At 39.1% G+C, this 19384-nt stretch overlaps 1 protein-coding gene across 3 annotated transcripts in view; it reads left to right on the top strand.

The window, feature by feature from the left end:
* med12 (mediator complex subunit 12) overlaps window positions 1-19384 on the top strand; it is a 144747-nt gene that overhangs the window by 79556 nt on the left and 45807 nt on the right. For all 3 annotated transcript variants that reach the window (XM_073058129.1, XM_073058130.1, XM_073058128.1), the window contains exons 17-26: window positions 2294-2412; window positions 2839-2982; window positions 6057-6220; window positions 7113-7244; window positions 8172-8399; window positions 9131-9275; window positions 14765-14885; window positions 16215-16316; window positions 17227-17340; window positions 17944-18107. In XM_073058129.1, coding sequence (XP_072914230.1) covers window positions 2294-2412; window positions 2839-2982; window positions 6057-6220; window positions 7113-7244; window positions 8172-8399; window positions 9131-9275; window positions 14765-14885; window positions 16215-16316; window positions 17227-17340; window positions 17944-18107 — 1433 coding nt within the window. The remainder of the gene's footprint in view (window positions 1-2293; window positions 2413-2838; window positions 2983-6056; window positions 6221-7112; window positions 7245-8171; window positions 8400-9130; window positions 9276-14764; window positions 14886-16214; window positions 16317-17226; window positions 17341-17943; window positions 18108-19384) is intronic.

Raw genomic sequence — 19384 nt, 5'->3', positions numbered from 1 at the left:
TGTAGGTAGGTGACCAGAGCTGCACTCAATACTCCAAATTAGGCCTCACCGGTCTTATATAACTTCAACATTACATTCCATCTTCTGTACTCAGTACTTTGATTTATGAAGGCCAGTGTGCCAAAAGCTTTCTTTACGGTCCTATCTACCAGTGATAACACTTTCAATGAATTATGGACCTGTATGTCCTGATATCTTTGTTCTACTGCACTCCTCAGTGCTCTACCATTCACTGTAAGATCTACCCTTGTCGGTGGTACTGAAGTGCAACACCTTGCACTTTTTTGGATTAAATTCCATGTGACATTTTTCAGTCCATTTTTCCAGCTGGTTCAGATCCCTAAGCAAACCATGAGAGTTTTCCTCGCTACCCATTATACCCCCAATCTTGGTGTTTGCAAGTTGGATAATCCAGTTAACTACGTTATCATCCAGATCGTTGATATAGATAATGGACCCAATGCTGATCCCTGCAGCACTCCACCAGTCACAGGCCTCCAGTCAGAGAGGCAATCATTTGCTACCACTCTCCGGCTTCTCCCAAAGACAATTTAGTACATTATCTCGAATGCTGAGCGACTGAACCTTCTTGACCAATAAAGTCCATGCAGGGAATATCCACCACCTTGACTTCATCAAGTTTCCTGGTAATTTGCTTGAAAAACTCAAGACTGCAAACACCTCCTCTGTAATCTGTATAGAGTCCATAAAGTTGATGCTGTTTGGCCTTACTTTATAGATTCAGTGTCTGTGTCTGTCTCCTGAGTAAATACAGATGCACAAAACATATTTATGATGTCCCCCATCTCTTTTGGCTCCACGCATGGATTATCATTGTGATCTTCCAGAGTACCAATTTTGTCCCTTGCAATCTTTTTTGCTCTTAACATATCTGTAGAATCCCTTAGGATTCTGCTTCAACTTGTCTGCTAGAGCAACCTCGTGCTTTCTTTTAGTCTTTCCGATTTCCTTTGTAAGTGTTCTCTTACATTTCTTATACTCCAGAAGCACCTCATTTCTTTTTACCTGCCTACACCTGCAATGCACCTTTTTTCCCCTTTAACCAGCACTTCAATATCTCTTGAATACCAAGGCTGTTATCTTTTATTCTGACAAGTATTTGTATCTCAAAATTTCACCTTTGAAGGCCTCCCATTTACCAAGTACATCTCTGCCAGAAAAAAAAAACAGCCTGTCCCAGTCCACACTTGCCAGACCCTTTCTTATGCCATCAAAAAATTGTCCTTTCTCTAATTTAGAATCTCAACCCAGACCTATATTTTTGCATATTTGCTTTGAAACTAATGAATGGTATTGTGGTCAAGAGATGCAAAGTGTTCTCCTACATAAACTTATGTCACCTGCCCTGTTTCATTCCTTATTAGCTGGTCAAGTATTGCACATTCTCTCATTGGGACTTTTATGTACCGATTAAGAATGCTTTCCTGCAAACATTTGACAAACTCTATCCCATCCAGTCCCTTTAGAGTATGAGAATCCCAGTCAGTATGTGAAAAGTTAAAATTACCTACTATAACAACATTATGTTTCTTGCAACAGTTTGCGATCCCTTTACATTTTGAAAAATGTGAGGTTATTGACAAAAAATTGGATAAAATGTGCAGGTTTTTCCAAATAGTGAAAAACTAGTATGCTATAGCGATCTTGGATTGCAGATTTGGGAATTGCTGGTACAGCAAGCATTAAGGTCATCAAATAGATATGTTGGCCTAATTGTGAAGGAAGACACAATCTTTTTGCAATTATACAGGTGGTTAAGGAATAGTGAATGCTATTTTGGCTTTAGAAGAGTATTTCTGGCCTGAAGTCAGGCAGTGTAGATTCACTGGATTGATTATTGGGATGATGGTGGGTGTGGAGTTGTCCCATGAGGGAGTGAAATAAAATTTATCTTTTCTCAATGTGGTGGTAAAGGATAAAAGATAATTTCATTGAGTCTCCTGAGACCAAATTGGTGTTGGTTGCAGAATATGGGACTCTGGTACAGTCATTTAAGATAGAATTAAGAATTTCTTTATTAAGAGATATTCTATTTTCTGTTTCCTGATGACTCTGTGCTTTTGTTTTGCATATTCATTGTTGAGGCTGAAAAATTCTTGTATACTAAAGAATTTGAGAGATAGGGTTTTAAAAGTAGTATTGTAGACCTACAGACTATGATTTCTTTGTTTTGTGGAGCTGACTTGTGGGGAATATATGGGCTTTTCTTTGTTTCATGTATGCCTTAGAGCAGAGCTATGTAAAGCAACAGTGAACTTTCTTGCATATATAGGTGGAGAGGAAGGACAGAAGCGGAAAAAAAATAAACCAGAGGCATTTCCTACAGCAGAAGACATATTTGCCAAATTCCAGCATCTTTCACATTTTGATCAACATCAAGTTACCTCTCAGGTAAGGGCTAAGATACTTCTAGACTATTGAACCACATTACAAGAATTAGAAGATTGCTTCGTCTTCTGTAATTGAAACTATAAGTTATGTAAGATAGCTTTTAAGGGTGGGTGCTGTATAATCTGGGCTGGTATCATCAGGCAATCTTTGTTTTTCCTGTTTCATTGAATCTTACTCTTTATTAGAAGCCTAGATTCTAAATAGGAAAGCTTTATAGTCAATTCTCTGAAAAATGTCCAGGTTTCTATTTGCATTTTGGCTGTTTATCCTGATTATCATCAGTGAAAGGGAAATGTCTCTTAAATAAGATTAAAAGACATTCAAATAGGAGTGTCCCATGTGACCTGCCACTGCTATTCCATCATTCAATAAGATCATGTTAATAATTTTGTTTAATAACTTTTCTTGTTTGTTCTGTTCCGGCAGGTGTCGCGGAATGTGCTAGAACAAATCACTAGTTTTGCCTTGGGAATGTCCTATCATCTGCCTCTTGTTCAGCACATTCAATTTATTTTTGATCTGATGGAGTATTCCCTTAATATCAGTGGATTAATAGATTTTGCTATTCAGGTACTAGTTTGCTTGCATTCTTGGAATTATTTATTTATTTCTGAAACTGGATTAACTTAATTTTTTGCTGCACTTCTTCAGAAAATACCAATGCAGCTGGGTTGCAATCCTTTGAACATCAATTATTCACTCCTACCTGATGCATTTGCTCAGTTGAATGCAGTTGGTTAGTGCCAAGAAGCTCAGAATCAGGTTTAATATCATTGGTGTATGTCTTGATGTTTGTTGTTTTATGGTAGCAGTATATTGCAATGTATTATAAAACCTATAAATTACAATAAGAATTATATTTTTAAAAATTGGACAAGAACTGCAAATAGAGAGCAAAAGAGCAAGAGGTCTTGTATATGGGATTATTGTCCATTCAAAAACCTGGCAGAGCAGATGTGCATCCGATTCCATCTCTAATTTCAATCAGAATTGCCTATTTGCCCATAAAATAGCCTTCTGTAAGAAGTACATGGACTTCCTGTATAGTTCTGGATCACTGGTCTTGAATACCATAGATCTGGCCCTCAGCAGACTACAAGTCTCCTGGTTCATCCACGGCTTTTGATTTGAGTGTGTCTTTATGTTCTTGAAGGCACACAATCACTCACATAAGTTTTGATAAAGATGGTAACAATTGTGGCATATTCTTTTGAATTCAAAGATGAATCTAAATATTGCCCAGTCCACTGACTCACCACTGACTCAAAGCTATCTGAAATTGCCCCTCCACCTTCTGTGACCATATCTTCTCGGTCTTCACTGCTGGTGCTACGGCCTTTAGACTTTACCTATATGCTGGGAGTCAAAGTACATCCAGGTGATTGGACTTTCCAATGTGTGGGATGGTATGGTAAGCGATCTTGATGGTGGGAAAATGGTGGTTAAGTGCGTTGGCTCTTCTGGTTCCATAGAATATATGTTGGCGGTGGTTGTTCAGAGACAACTTCAAGCTGGTTGACAGTGCCTGCCTGACATTGGCCTGAGGTGGAACGTACACCACTGCTAGGATGAAGGCAGGAAACTCCCTTGGCAGATAAAATGGATAACACTTCACTGCTGGATGTCCCAGGTCCGTTGTGCAGGATTGAGACAGAGCCGCTGCTTCTGTGCACCACAGCAAGTTAACCATGAAGCATACTCATCTCCTCTACCTTTAAATGACTCAGCTGTCCTGTCTTTATGATGGATGGTAATGCCCTCGGGCTGCAGTGTTGTGTCCGTAATGGCAGGGATTAGCCATCTTTCCATGAAGCAAAATATACAGCAGTCCCTGATGTCCCTCTGGTACTGCAACCTTGCTCTAAGGTTTTCAGTTTTATTTTTGAGAGACTGTACACATGATAATAAGATGGACAAGTGTTGTGTTGGGGGGGGCGGGGTGGTGGGTCTAAGGGCTTTGTGTTTCATTCGCACCTGCAAACCAACCTGCTTTCCTCGCTTCCTTTTTCTTAACACAGGAACTGCACTTGTGACCTGAGTCCGCTGTATGGGCTCTGTTGATTTTTGAGGCTGTTGATCACTGAATAGCATTACAGTGGAGCCTAATTTTGACCTGGTCATGTCATTATCAGAATAACTATATTGATTAGGCAACATGTTTGATATTTCCCAGCCCCTTTAGCAAGTCAGTGCTAGGGAGGTCAATAGAAAGGTATCAGCTTTGCAGCCTGAGAATTGATGGTAGGAATCCTAGGTCTGTGTGTTTTAGTTCCACGGTGAAGAATGAACCTGAAAATTGAAGAGCTGTGGCAGCTTTCAAATAACGTTTCCCTGAAATGGAGCCACTGGAAATATTTTTGAGTGTCTTCGTAGATCTGTAATAGAGTAAGTGTTATATTGCACATGAGGTCATGTGATTTGCACCTAGGATGTTTATGTTGCAAAGTTTCAAAGGTAATATTTAATGTCAGAGAAATGTATACAATATACACTCTGAAATTCTTTTTCTTCGCAACCATCCACAAAAAACAGGAGTTCCCAAAGAATGAATGACATTTAAATGTTAGAACCCCAAAGACCCCCCCTCAGCTCCCCCTCCCACGCGTAAGCAGCCGCAAAACAACGATTCCCCCCTCCCCCACCAGCATAAAAAGCATTGGCACCCCCTCTCCACTGAGCACTCAAGTGTGCTGCAAAGCATCGGTAAAGACACAGGCATGCAGTACCCCGAAGACTACTAATTTGACAAAATACCTAATAAGGGAAACAAAGGTGACCCCGTTTCACAGTGAGAGGGGAGACATAACAAACAATTCACTGATTTATGATGATAAAAGTCTGCCTCGTTGCTTCTTCCGAGCTCTGTGCCCAAAGAACTCAGGTCTCTGGACACACAGCCAGCAGCCAGCTAGATGCTGTCGATCTTTCGCGTACTCCCACAACACACCAGGTTTTGTGGAGGCACTGACCTCGAGCCCGCCTGCCTCCAGAGCCATGAAATCCTGGAACCCTGAAGGTGTGTGGTCTTCTAGGCCACCTCCTTGGGACATCAAATAACAGCCAGGCATGAGAACTCGAGAGCGGGTTCCATTCCTGCAAAAAACTGAAGTCGGCATGTAATTCTAGGTCAATATCTTCGAAAGAACCCTGAAAGGGAAAAATTGAGATATTAGAGATAGAAATAGAGCTGTTGCCGAAGATGCAAGCAAAGGAGTCGCCGTTAGGCGCCATCGTCTCCTAAGCTCAACCCCTTAGGCACAGAAGTACATTCAGCCAGAGACTCATTCCACTGAGATGCAACACTGAGCGTCATAGGAAGTCATTCCTGCCTGTGGCCATCAAACTTTACAACTCCTCCTTCGGAATGTCAGACACTCTGAGCCAATAGGCTGGTCCTGGACTTATTTCCACTTGGCATAATTTACTTACTATCATTTAATTATTTCTGGTTTTATTTTGCTATATTTCTACTCTATTATTGGTTGGTGCAACTGTAATGAAACCCAATTACCCTCGGGATCAATAAAGTATGTCTGTCTGTCTTATGTTCTATTGATAATGCTGTTTTTAGTTGTGGCATATCCCTAAGGTTATTTTATGAGGTAATGGTGTTTTCTCCTTCTGACTCTGGCTTTTTTTTGCAGTTGCTGAATGAATTAAGTGTAGTGGAAGCAGAGTTACTCCTGAAGTCTTCTAGTCTAGTTGGCAGCTACACAACGGGTTTGTGCCTGTGCATTGTGGCAGTCTTACGGCGCTACCATTCCTGCCTTATCCTCAATCCTGACCAAACCGCACAAGTATTTGAGGGGTAAGATTTATTGACTTTTTCTCTGGTAGATATTTAAGTTTTGTAAATATGAGAAGGCATACTTTGACAGGAAGTGATCATTTCCCCTGTTTCAAATTGCTAGGCCTTCTAAAGAGAAGTGTTTCCCTTTGGAAAGTGGCAAAGGTAGAGGGAGGAGTATGTTGCACCATCATTGGTTAGGAAAAAAATTATATGCAATTCTCTTTGAATCTTAAAATACTCCATATAACATATAACAATTTGAGACTAAGTGCAATGCTGGCACAGTATTACATTCCTCTGACATTGGAGTAAGGTTGGCCTCTAAGCAATGAGTTAAGAAGATTAATATGGTAACTGTTATGCCTTCAAATAATATTAAGTGTCCCTATATATTTGTTACTGTCATAATTTTATGAAAATAGTGCATGATTGGAAGACTTGAAAGAACAGGAAATATCTTTAGTGACATAGACTGCTGTCGGTTTAAGGAGTTTTGTAACAATTATTCATCAATTTACACTTGTAAGAACCATTTTTTAGCAGCCTTGATTTTTTTTCAGAGAATGAAATATAAAAATCATGATATTCTAATAGATACAATATGATGAAGGGTCTTGGCTTGAAGTGCTGTGTATTTATTCCTCCCCATAGTTGCTGCTTGACCAGCTGAGTTCCTCCAGTAATTTGTGTGTATTACTGTGGATTTCCAGCATCTGCAGAATTTTTTTTGTTTATATTCTTAATAGCAGAGTTCACAACTTGAGTTCCAAATCATTACAGTACAATAGTTGTCACCTTTTTTTAAGCTCTTCTGCTTAATGAAAGGAAAATAGAGTTTATTACTATTAAGTGTTACTCTTCAAATAAAACATTTTCAAGAAAATGTTAAGTGGATGTGTTTTCCTTTCAGTTTGTGTGGTGTGGTGAAACATGGCGTTAACCCAGCAGACTGTTCTTCTGCAGAGCGCTGTATCCTTGCCTACCTCTATGATCTCTACACCTCCTGCAGTCACTTAAAGAGCAAGTTTGGCGAGCTCTTTGGGTAAGAATTATAGATGCACTGCCAAAGACTGATTGTTATCAACTTGACGTAAGGGTTGGGACAAGGGTTCTAATGATGTGAATGGAAGATATTTTTCCTGAATTTATAAATATGTTTGAACATTCAAATTTATTTAGCTGCTAGGTATTTCCAGAATTGTTATTCCCTGCTGGAAAAGGCCTCAGAGCAATATAGTACAGATATAAGCCCTTCATCCCTACCTGTCTACGCCAGCCCATTTCATCCCAATTTTATACATTCAGCCCATTTTCCTTCAAGCTCCTCCACCACAATGTACCTATCCAGGTGCTTCTTAAATGACAGTATTTTACCTGCCTCAACCAGTTCCACTGGTAGCTCATTCCATATGTTAATTGCCCTCAGCATAAAAATGTTGCACCTCAGTCCATTTTAAATCGTTCCTCTCTCACCCTAAATCTATGACCCCTTAGTTTTAAACTCCCTAGCCTTGGGAAAAGAATGTTATCATTCACTTCATCTATGCCATTCATAATCTCAATCATTTCTTTAAGGTCTCTCCTCATTCTCTTATAAGTTTAACCGCTTTTACTGGTTTAACCATATATTTCCAAGAGCAGGGTAACCATTTGGACTGTAAGTCCTATTGCATCCATTGTTCACATATAATGGTAAAATAGACTGCCCCACAGAAAAAAAAATTGAGTTAATGCATTAAATTCTGTCAGGATTTCAGAATATTCATTCTTTTTTGTGTACATAATTCAGAAATGTTGTGCTGGAAATATGATCTGTCCCAGAAGCAGAGTAAGAATTAAGTTCAGTGAAATGTAGACCTTGGGTTACAGCTATTTGCATAAATTGTTGATTACAGTCTGTCATTTGAGATTTTCATGTTCTTGCAACAGGTTTTAATTACACTTAAAACTTTGCCAATTAACTTTTTAGTGATGCCTGTTCCAAAGTCAAGAATACCATCTACAGTAACATTGATCCTTCTGATTCAAACATGCTCTGGGAACCTGAGTTCATGATTGATGCAATTGAAAACCCTTCTGCACATAACTTCAGCTATTCTATGCTTGGTAAAATCCTGAATGACAATCCGGCGAATCGCTACAGCTTTGTTTGCAACGCACTCATGCATGTCTGTGTAGGGCATCATGACCCTGATCGGTAAGAGCTTGACTGACTTTATACTTGAAGAATATTTAGCAAGCAGCTTCAGCTGTTTTTAAAATTGGTATTGAAAATCAATTGACAAAACACATTAAAACTTAACCCGATCGTCTTTTTTATAAAGCTAGTAAACTAAGTGGGGTTGATACATACAACAAGGTAACGTTTTGACTTCGACCTGTTATTGCTGTCTATTATATCCAATTTTTCACAACAATACACTCTGTGTGATAGACAGATAATTTGTTGATGAATAATGTAAATTGGAATGGTCAGATTTATTTTGATTCATTGAAGTTAGATTGGATTTTAGATGCTTCTGAATATTATGTTACTTTATGAGCTGCGCTTAAATTTTTAATTTTATGGAATTATTTTGTATTTAACAAAGTAAATAATTTGATTGTTCAGGAATAGAGCAATGATTAATATGCAATCTTAATTGTGAGGCTATTGTCATTGCACATAGATGTTCATGCAGTTGAAAATGTTTTTGTCAAGGGTTTGAACTGAATTAAAGTCTGAAGCAGAGACAGGAGAATTGTGCAGTTCAAATCACCAGTGTACCTCATTCTTCTTTAACATTTTAAATATTTTTACTAATAATTGGGATTTTTAATTAACCATGGAGTTTTTTTGGTTTTTTGGTTTGTTTGGTTTTTTTAAAGATAGATAATTTTCTTTGCAGATTGTTATACAATCTTTTGTTATTCTTTTTTTAAATTTAGTGTGAATGATATTGCCATCCTGTGTGCAGAACTAACTGCCTATTGCAAGGCTCTCAGTGCAGAGTGGCTTGGCGTTCTCAAGGCACTATGCTGTTCATCCAATAATGGAACTTGCGGCTTCAATGATCTTCTGTGCAATGTTGATGTAAGTATTCTTTCCATCATATAGTTCTTGAAGCTTTGATCACTTAGATTAAATTTGTCTGTTAACTTGTCTGCTTGTTCACAGGTTAACATTTATTTGTACTTGCTGCCACAAAGAAATCTTGGTGAAATCATCTGGCTGATGATTTAAAGCAAAAGGGCAAGTGAATGGTGTTGGCCGGCACAGATTGCATTGAGGGGATGGGGTTTGTTTGAAGTACTGGCCTGGCTGAAAATAACACCACATTTGAAATGATGACATTAATTTATGGATGACTGAACTGTCACTCCAAGGATGATGATTTTAAAGAAAATGCTTATCAGGGTAATTTTTTAAACAATTGGTTGGAATCCTGTAGAAGGGAAGAGATTGAGAATATGTTGAGGAGGCTGGGTTATGATCTCAAAGTTCAGTGGCTACTTACTAAACTTTTCCTCGTCCCTTAAGTTCAATGTATTATGCTCCTGTTAAAGGTGTGTTGGTAATTTGACTTGGGTGTGTACTTGGGAGCGGTACACTAAATGTGTATTGACGTTTAGTCTACTGCTCTGAAATGTTGAGTCCATCAATTGTTTAAATTGTCTAAGATCAAGGGTCAATATTTGACTCTTCATTTGGAGTAGCTGTAACTAATACCCATTCAAAAAGGAACAATGGGAGACTTCCATCTTAGGTCTTCGATTTAGGTCTAAATGAAATATCATTGTGTCACTTCAATATAGCTTTATATTGTCAGGAATCAGTATTAGGCTTGTGTATATTGATTTTGCACATTCATGGTCATTGCATTCAGTAGTGTAAAGTCTTTTTTAAAAAAAAGTTGCAACCAAAACACTATTATCACTTTCATGGCTCCCTGCAGTAATATCTGTTTGAAGGGCTTTCAGAGCCAAATCTTCCCTTCCATGTACAGTAATAAAAGGAGTTACACTGTGGTTTTCCCCCACAGAACCTTAGCATTATTTGCAGTGGGTTTCAATTCTTCCCTCAGCATGTAGACCTGCAGCTTGGGCTGTGCCAGTTAGCAGTATTTCCTTACAGACATCTCCCTGTACTAGAAGACCAATGAGTTTCAGGCAGACCAAAGAACATCCTTCACTGAGTTGATGACCTTCCAGCAGTATCTGATGTCTGTCTCAGTGTGTATCGCCAGAGACAGCCCGAGATCAGAGGTCTCCGTTACACAGCTGCTGGGGATGAACTGAGTCACGGACACTTTTGTATCAGTCTCCACACACTCTTAGCAAATCCATATTCTACAAGGAGATGGGTGATCGTTTCCTCTCTACTGCAGCTATCCTGAGGGCAATATGCATAAAGAGAGAAAGATTAGCTTTGTTTGTCACACATACATTGAAACATTCAGTGAAATGTTTTGGGACAAATCAAATCAATGAGGATTGTGCTGGGCAGCCTGTAAGCGTGGCCACAGTTCCAGTGCCACTTAGCAGGCCCACAACTCACAAACCCTAACTGTATGTCTTTGGAATGTGGGAGGAGACCAGAGCACCTGGGGAGAACGTACAAACTCCTCACAGACCTCAGTGGGAATTGAACCCTATTATTACAACTGTAAAGGATTGCGCTAACTGCTATGCCACATTGGGGGCAATACGTACTCTGTAGAGGAAAGCTCTAACTGGAAGGGCACCTCTCACTGTCAGCCAAGTGAGATCTTCATGCTTGTATGTCAGATCTGGCAATGATACATTCTGCCGTGTGGTTTGGACTGTATGCTCCATCAACAAAACCACAGAATCCATAGTGTGCCTGTTCTGTGGTTTCTGCAGTCATTTCCACACTAACCACTGCCTGATATTTTTGTGGTCAAAGATGTTTACTTGGAAGTACTCTTCTACAAAGGATCGGTAGTGCAGCAGTGAAACACCTTCTGCAACACCAGGGACAAGTTAAGCCTTTAGTATGAATTGATTGAAAGGGAAAGGCAGAGACTAACGTTAGGCAGAATGTTGGCAGATGGAACTTAGTCCAGACAAGTGTGAAGTGAGGCCGACGTACAGCAAACAGCTGGAACCTGAGAAGTTACGTAGGTGGATAGGAAAAGTGAAGAAGGCAATTGGCATGCTGGCCTTCAGACAGTGGTATTGATTATAAGCATTGAGACATCATACTGCAACTAGTTAGGGCACATTTGAAATATTCTGTAGTTCTAATGACCACACCATAAAAAGGATATGGTAATACCTGAAGATAGATACTTTATTGATCCCAAAGGAAATTACAGCATCACAGTAGCATTGCAAGTGCACAAAAACCAAGTTACCTCAAACAGTTAACAAGGAGGTGGTCATCACTTCCCCAGTTATAGGTTGACTCATTATAGAGCCTAATGGCTGAGGGTAGGGATGACCTCATATATAGTGCTCTTTGAAGCAGTGCAGTTATCTTGGTCTGTTACTAAAAGTGTTCCTCAGTTCAGGCAAGGTGGCATGCAGAGGGTGAGAAACATTGTCCAGAATTGCCAGGATTTTCCATAGGGTCCTTTGTTCTACCACAGCCTCAGTGTGTCCAGTTTGACTCCTATAACAGAGCCAGCCTTTCTGATTTGTTTTTTGAGCCTGTTGGCATCACCCCTGTTGATGCCATTGCCCCAGCACACCATCGCTTAGAAGATTGTACTGGCGACGACAGACTGGTAGAACATGCGAAGGAGAGGCCTACATGCTCCAAAGGACCTCAGTCTCATCAGGAAATAGAATCGATTCTGGCCCTTGTACATGTGTTGGTGCTCCACTTTTGTCATCCAGAAGTGCAGCAGAGATTCACTGGGATGTTGCCCGGAATGGAGAACTTTAGTTATACTTGTAAAGACTGAGATTAGTTTAACCGGAATGCAAGAGACTAAGAGGTGACCTTATGGAGGTTTATAAAATTGAGGGGCAAGGATAGGGTAGACATTCACAGTCTTTTTCCATGGTTAAGGGAGTCTAAAAGAAGAGGGCACAGGTGTAAGGTGAGAGGTTCAAGATTATTTCATGTCATTTCCTGTATACAAGTGGAAGGAGAACAAAATAATTTTTACACTGGATCCAGTGCAGAACACAATTCGTCAAGTGCCTGCTTGATATCGCCCTTTGGCAGTATGTAAACTGCTCAGGATCATGGAGGAGAACTCTCTAGACAGGTAGTACAGTTGGCAATTAATCATTGGATGTTCCAAGTTGGGGGCATAAGAGTGTGACAAAACCATCTCATCCGAGCACCACGAAGAGTTTATCATGAAACGCAGACTGCTTCCCCCCCCCCCCCCCCCCACAAGTTTTTGCCTTCTTTGAATCAGCTGTTCAGTCCATCCAGTGTATTGTGAAGCCCTCTGCTCTTAATGATGAATCCAGCTTGTCCAGAGTGAGCCATGTCACCGTGAAGCAGAGAATACTGCCATCGCTCCGCTACAGCAATCTTACCCTTAGGTCCTCAGTCTTGTTCTTTATCAACTGTACATTTACATGAAGAGGGTTTCGGGGAATCCTGTTTTAAGGTTGTTGACCGTGGAGTATAGTTCGTTGAGTTCCAAAAAATGTTCCAGCTTGGCAGGCATGGCACCAACTTAAAGGAAGTTTCATACCCTGACGTTTTAGTCTGGCTTGGGGTCTTCTCTTCTCCCTCTCTCCGGTCATGGTGATCTACCTTCATGTGCTTAAAGGTGTCATAACTGCATTCCTGAGAGTTATGTGCACTGAGTCCTTCAGAAGATTGTAAAATCAGGAATTGGTTAAGACGGTTCAAAAGTGTTTTGCTTAAAGGGAAATTACAGGCTCCAGATTTCATAAAAGTAGTTCAGAAGAAGTGTATTTGGTAGTTTTGTAAGCTGACTGCAAAGCATCACTGTGATTCACCAGTGCCATCATCTTTTTATTAGTTACCAGGATGATAGTGATCTTAAAGCAAGTGGGAACCTTGGATTGAAGCAAGCAGAGATGAAAAATATCTGCATCTACCCCCACTAGTTAATCAGCATGTGATCTGTGGACACCAGGACATTAGCCGGGGTCAGATACTTCCTGCAGGTTCACTCTGTTGAATTCTGATCTTGTGTCTGCAACAGTGACTGTTGGTTCAGGTGCTTTGAAGGCTGGTGGGGAGGGCTATGACTTTCCAATCATTTTCTATGCAAATCAAGCTGAATGGGAAGAGATGTGCTGTTGTTGGCGATGCTGTTCTGAGCCCTGCCACAACTGACGGCTTTTGGCATCTTTTATTTTTACATTTCAATTCCTTGTAAAAATCAGGGTCATTTTATCTAATTGCCAGAGTCATAGACTACAGTAGGGAGTCGACCTGGCTCATCCATGGTTTCCTGTTTGGTATACAGTCCTTGACTTACTTGCTGAGTGATATTTGCTGAGTCTGTGATAGTGGTGACATCTAGGCTTGTTGCTGAGACTTAAAACGTGGACAATCTACTGACTCAAAGCAATTGTGTCAAAGATAATCTATTTCCTCAGACCAGTACTCAACAGCTTTCTGTACTGACCCTCTTATTAAGCTTCTTTTTGTATGCAGGGGGGAAAGGGCACAGCCTGGTGTCAGATTTACCAAAGTGTGGGAGGGGTATAACTAGAATATGTTTTTGATGGTTTTGTATCATTGCTCGAATCTGTTTGAGCCACTGGTGGGACAAGAGATATGCTGATAGTATTTTGGTAAGGTAATGTTTGAAGTTGCCTGGTTGAATTCATCAGCAATAATGAAGAGGGCTTCAGGAATCCTGTTTAAGGCTGTTGACCATGGAATACATTTCACAGAGTTCCCAAAATGTTACAGCTTCTCAGGCACGGCACCAACTTTCTACTACATCATCAACCACTGTATGGCCCTTGACGGAATGTTTGCCGGGCTGTAGGATTTTTTTTTGTCATTGTATTATTAGTGTCAATGCTTTCCTGATATTTTCAAGAGCAGCAAACTACCAAAAAGATATACACACAAAATGCTGGTGGAACGCAGAGGGTCTCGGCCCGAAACGTCGACATTGCTTCTTCCTATAGATGCTGCCTGGCCTGCTGCATTCCACCAGCATTTTGTGTGTGTTGCTTGAGTTTCCAGCATCTGCAGATTTCCTTGTGTTTACCGAAAAGATATGACTGCTTTATGGTAATGTGATAATTTTATTTTACTTATTATTTTTCTGTGCTAGATTATGTATTGCATTAAATTGCTGCTGCTAAGTTAACAATTTCCATGTCCCATGCTGGTGATAATAAACCTGATTCTGATTCTGATGAAGGATAATGAAAACAGAAATGAGAAGACCATATTCATGCTTTCCTGTTTTGTCCAGAGTGGAAAATATTTGCACAGGAATGTTTGTCAGCTATTGCTGAAATCTTGAAAAGGCATATAAGAAATTCCAGGGCCTTGTGATTCTGGAGATGTATGCTGTCATTCAGTCATGCTGACACAAAACACTCAGTAATAAATTGCTTCACTTTTAATAGTCCAGTACTAAAATATTCTCTTTTTCTCAGGTGAGTGATTTATCATTCCATGATTCTTTGGCAACTTTTATAGCTATTTTAATAGCTAGACAATGCTTGCTGCTGGAGGATTTGATTCGTTGTGTGGCAATCCCTTCACTCCTTAATGCAGGTAAATATCTTAGAGTCGCCGCTTTAAAAAGTGCAAGAATGATGATAGTACTGTGCAAAAGTCTTAAGCAGGTATATATAGCAAGAGTGCCTAAAGCTTTTGCACAGTACTCTATATTTATGTTTTTATTGGAAGTATAGAATTAAGAATGTACAGCTGCAGTATGCTTTCTTTTGCTCATGTGCATGGAGTCTTTACAGAACAGAGTGAGAATATTTAACTTCCGAGCCTTTAATAACAAATTGAAAGTGTAATATGGTTAGTCTCCTGCCTCAGCTCCTTTTCCTCTATCCTTTGTTTTCCTCTTGCCAGCAGCAATTGAATCTGATTCCATTATTCTTTCTGGATCAAAAAAACTTTAAATTATATCATCCTTGCTACTTTTGTCAGTTACTATATCTTAATCAGTGTTGTTTGGTCTGATGTCAGAAAGAACCACTTCTCTGTAATTACTTTGTCTTGACCCTTCTGGAATTTGAACTTCTTTATTGAGTCACATCCAGAGCTTTTCTGTTTGAAGGAAAACAATCTCAGACTTTTATATCTATTCATAAAATAGAAGTTCCCTTATTTACAGGTTTCTAGCAGTTTTGCATCCTCCTAATAGAGTGATGATAAGAATTGGGTATAATAGAGGCAACTCAACCAATATTTTATTGAGGTTTAACAAAGCTTACTTTTGTGCATCCATTCCTGTTTATTTATGTCTACCGCACTACTTTCAAAGATTTGAACTCATTCAAACTTGGGTCTTTCTCAGTATTATGTCCATATTATGTTGCCTTTCCATGTTCTTCCTACCAAACTGCATTTCTTTCTTTGTACTTTAAATTTAAGGAAAGCTACTCCATTATTTTGCTTGTTACCCTAATCTATCACTATCTTCATTACTACATTTTTTTATCCTGTATAGATTTTGAAATGATGTCTTGTATGCTCAATTATTAACACAATATATATTAAGAAAAGTAATTATTGACTCAGAATACTACAGCATGCCTTCCTGCAGCTCTAAAAGCAGTATTTTTTCATGGATCTGACCCTAAGCCCTTTGACTCTAAGTAAAACTTTCAACTGTAGTTTTCTCTTTAATCCTCCTGAATTATCAAAAATTCAATCAAGTTAGCTATGCATGATTTGCTTTTCAACAGTTCTGTGTTATTACTTTACCTTGACCCTTTTGTAATCTGAACACCAGAAATCTTTCCCAGAACAGGTTGCTATGGAACACTGATCAGTGACCTCCAAGTAGAGTATGCTCCATTAACAAGTTGTTGTCATGTTTTCTAAAAGTAGAAATCATGTTTCAATATATCATTTCTGTTTCAGCATGCAGTGAGCAAGATTCAGAACCAGGTGCTCGTCTAACATGCCGAATCCTCCTTCATTTGTTTAGGACACCACAACTGAACCCTTGTCACCAGGACAGCAGTAAGTAATGATTTTTAATCAGTAGAAATGCTCATGTCGGATCTTGATGTTTTTGCGATCCAAAGAAATGAGGCATAAAGCTTGTTTACAATTGTTTTATTTACTATTAAAAAAGCGAAGAAGAGGAAATAAGCCGAAGCATGGTGAGAGACAAATTAAAGAGAAAGATTAAAAGTAGTGTGGTTTTCTCATAATGTACTACAGATAACAGAAATTTCACTGATAGCAATTAACCAATCAAGTATCTAGATTTAAGTATTGTGACATCTGCCACCGAAACCAAGAAGTTTCCAGAAAAATACAGAGTAACTGTAACCAAAAGTGGAATTGTGTAGTAGTCATCATGAGTTTGTGGACCATCTGGAAATCTGGTAGTCAAGGAGAAAATGATGTTCCAAAATGCACGTGTGTGTGTGTGTGTTTGTGCTCCTGGACCTGATGGTAGTAATGTGAAGAACGCATGACTTGGCAGGTATGGGGCCTTAATGATAGATACTGCCTTTCTGAGTGAGGCACCACCTTTTAAAGATATAATTGATGGTAGTGAGGCTTGTGCTCTTCATGGAACTGACACGGTTTTTAACCCTCCCATGTTGACGCCCAGGAGCTTGAAGCTGCTCAACTCGGAGACCCCTGCTATCCCCGCAATTAGGACTGCTCTGTGTTCTCCCACTTTCCCCTTCCTGAAGTCCACCAGCACCAGCCTTTCATTTCCTTATTCCTAACCCCTTCCCTCTCTTTGCAAACCCCCCCCCCCCCCCCATAGGTGGTATGTTGGAAAATTCATTACTGAGTTATTTGGCTATCCTTTTAAAGGATTGATGAGGATGGAGGATAGCAAATCAGATTATCAATGTCAAAAATAGTTTAAATCCTTCTGACTCTGAATGATATTGTTTTCTCATTCCAGATAAACCAACTGTAGGGATCCGTTCATCATGTGATAGGCATCTCCTGGCAGCGTCACAGAACAGCATTGTTGTTGGAGCAGTTTTTGCTGTCCTCAAGGCCATCTTTATGTTGGGTAAGTGTGTTATTATATTTTCTGCAGATTACTTCTTTTTTAAGCCAGAAGGGCTTCTCTTGTGGTTTGAATTCATTTAGTTCCAGACTGAAATATGACGACCAGACTTGTGCTTACTGAAGACATCTCATGGTGTCCTTTTTCTCTATAAGTTAAAAAGTTAAAAGCTGTATTAAGTGGCTTGATTAACATGGCTAATATTAAATCGCTGCTTTGTTTTACACTACAGAAAAAAATGGAGAAAGCACCTAAGTGAAATGTACTCGGATTTTACTTGAACCTTGGAATGAAGCCAACAGCTTTTTAGAAAATGATTAAGAAAATTTTCTGTCCATATATTTCAATGGAAGCATTGATTTTACTGTACAAGTTGTCTTTATATACAAAACACTTCTTAGTAGAAGAGGATGTTGGAAAATGCCACTAGTATTCTTTAAGGAAATGAAAGGCTGGTGCTGGTGATAAAAGTGAATGAAGTATTTGGTGGCTTGGGAATGTAACCCTTAGCTGAGAAAAGAGAATACATTGGATAACTATATCCTACAAAGGAGCTGATAATTTTGGAGACTTCCCAATGAATTGATCTTGCTTTTTTCATTGCAGGTGATGCTGAATTGAAAGGGTCTGGATTCTCACATTCTGGTGGGATGGAGGAGCTCCCTGAAGATGAGATAGGAGTGAAAAAATCTGGTGGTCGGGCTGTTTCTATTGAAACCGCCAGTTTAGATGCTTATGCTAAATATGTGTTAAAGAATATTTGTCAGCAGGTAAGGGATTATTAAATCTAGAACAATAGTTCAGTGGGTTCACAGGAATTAAACTGCTTTGTGTTTATGCAAGGATTTGGAAACATTTTCTACATGTTGAGCCTAACTGTACTGATGTTTGAAGAAGTTTTTAATCCTTGGCTGAATCATCCAGATGCATTTGCTGAGATTAAACTGTTTAAGTTTAATTATTTCCAGTCAAGTAGATTTAGCAGATTTCCGTTAGATGCTTCACCAGATTTCTTCAGTCAAAATTAGATACTGAATAAAAGAGAATGAGTGACCAGAAACTTTGTTAAAGGTGGATCTTATAAGGAATATATTAAGGCAGAACTATGTAAAGAAAAGGTCATATTTAAAGATGAAATCTTAAGATGTCACTGCTAAGCCCCCGATTAAAAGGGTAATTCCCAGTGGTAGGAAGTCTTGAGCTGTTCTACAGCTGCAAAACAACACATTTCACAACTTAAGTCAGTGATAATAAACTTGATTATGATTTAGAATTTTCTTTTAAATTTACCTTTTCAGTCAAGTGTTTGATCACCTGCCCCAATACCCCTTAACTGACTACTTATTTTTTTTGGATGAAGCTCTTGTTTGTTAAAAGTGATGTATCAAAATACACATTTCCCTTGAGCCTTATCAGTTGTAAAAGTCACTAACTGCACATTTAAAAGGCACCTTTGAAATCAGAATGAACTTGTCAAATTGTACAGTTGCAATTACCTGGTGTTCTGCAATAATTACTTATAAAGTGTGGTCTGATCTTCATCTAAGTCACAATAATAGACAAACGCAATCTGCCTAAACTAATAATACACAAACAATTGTACTTTTCATGTCATTATTGAACACATTGTTTAATCATTCATAGTCCAGGCTGGAAAAAGTATATGAATCCTTGTATTTAATAACTGGTAGAACCTCCTTTAGCAGCAATAATCCCCATTAAATATTATTCTGTAACTGCTGATCAGACTTGCAAATGATGAGAAGGAATTTTAGACCATTCCTAGATAAAAACTGTTTCAGTTCATCAATATTTCTGGGGTACCTTGTATGAACAGCTCTCTTCAAGTCATGCCGCAGCATCTCAATCAGGTTAAAGTCTGGATTCTGATCTGGCCATTCCAAAACATGAGTTTTCTTCTTTTTAAACCATTCTGTTGTTGATTTACTCATGTTTCAGATTGTTGCAAAATCCACCTTCCATTAAACTTCAAGTGATGGACCTCTACCCTGACATTCTCCTATAATAAGTCTTGATACAATTTTGA

This window comes from Hemitrygon akajei, chromosome 10, assembly GCF_048418815.1.
Source record: "Hemitrygon akajei chromosome 10, sHemAka1.3, whole genome shotgun sequence".
Lineage (NCBI taxonomy): Eukaryota > Metazoa > Chordata > Chondrichthyes > Myliobatiformes > Dasyatidae > Hemitrygon > Hemitrygon akajei.
Note: the sequence above shows the minus strand (reverse complement) of the source record. Positions and strands in the feature narration are given on the sequence as shown.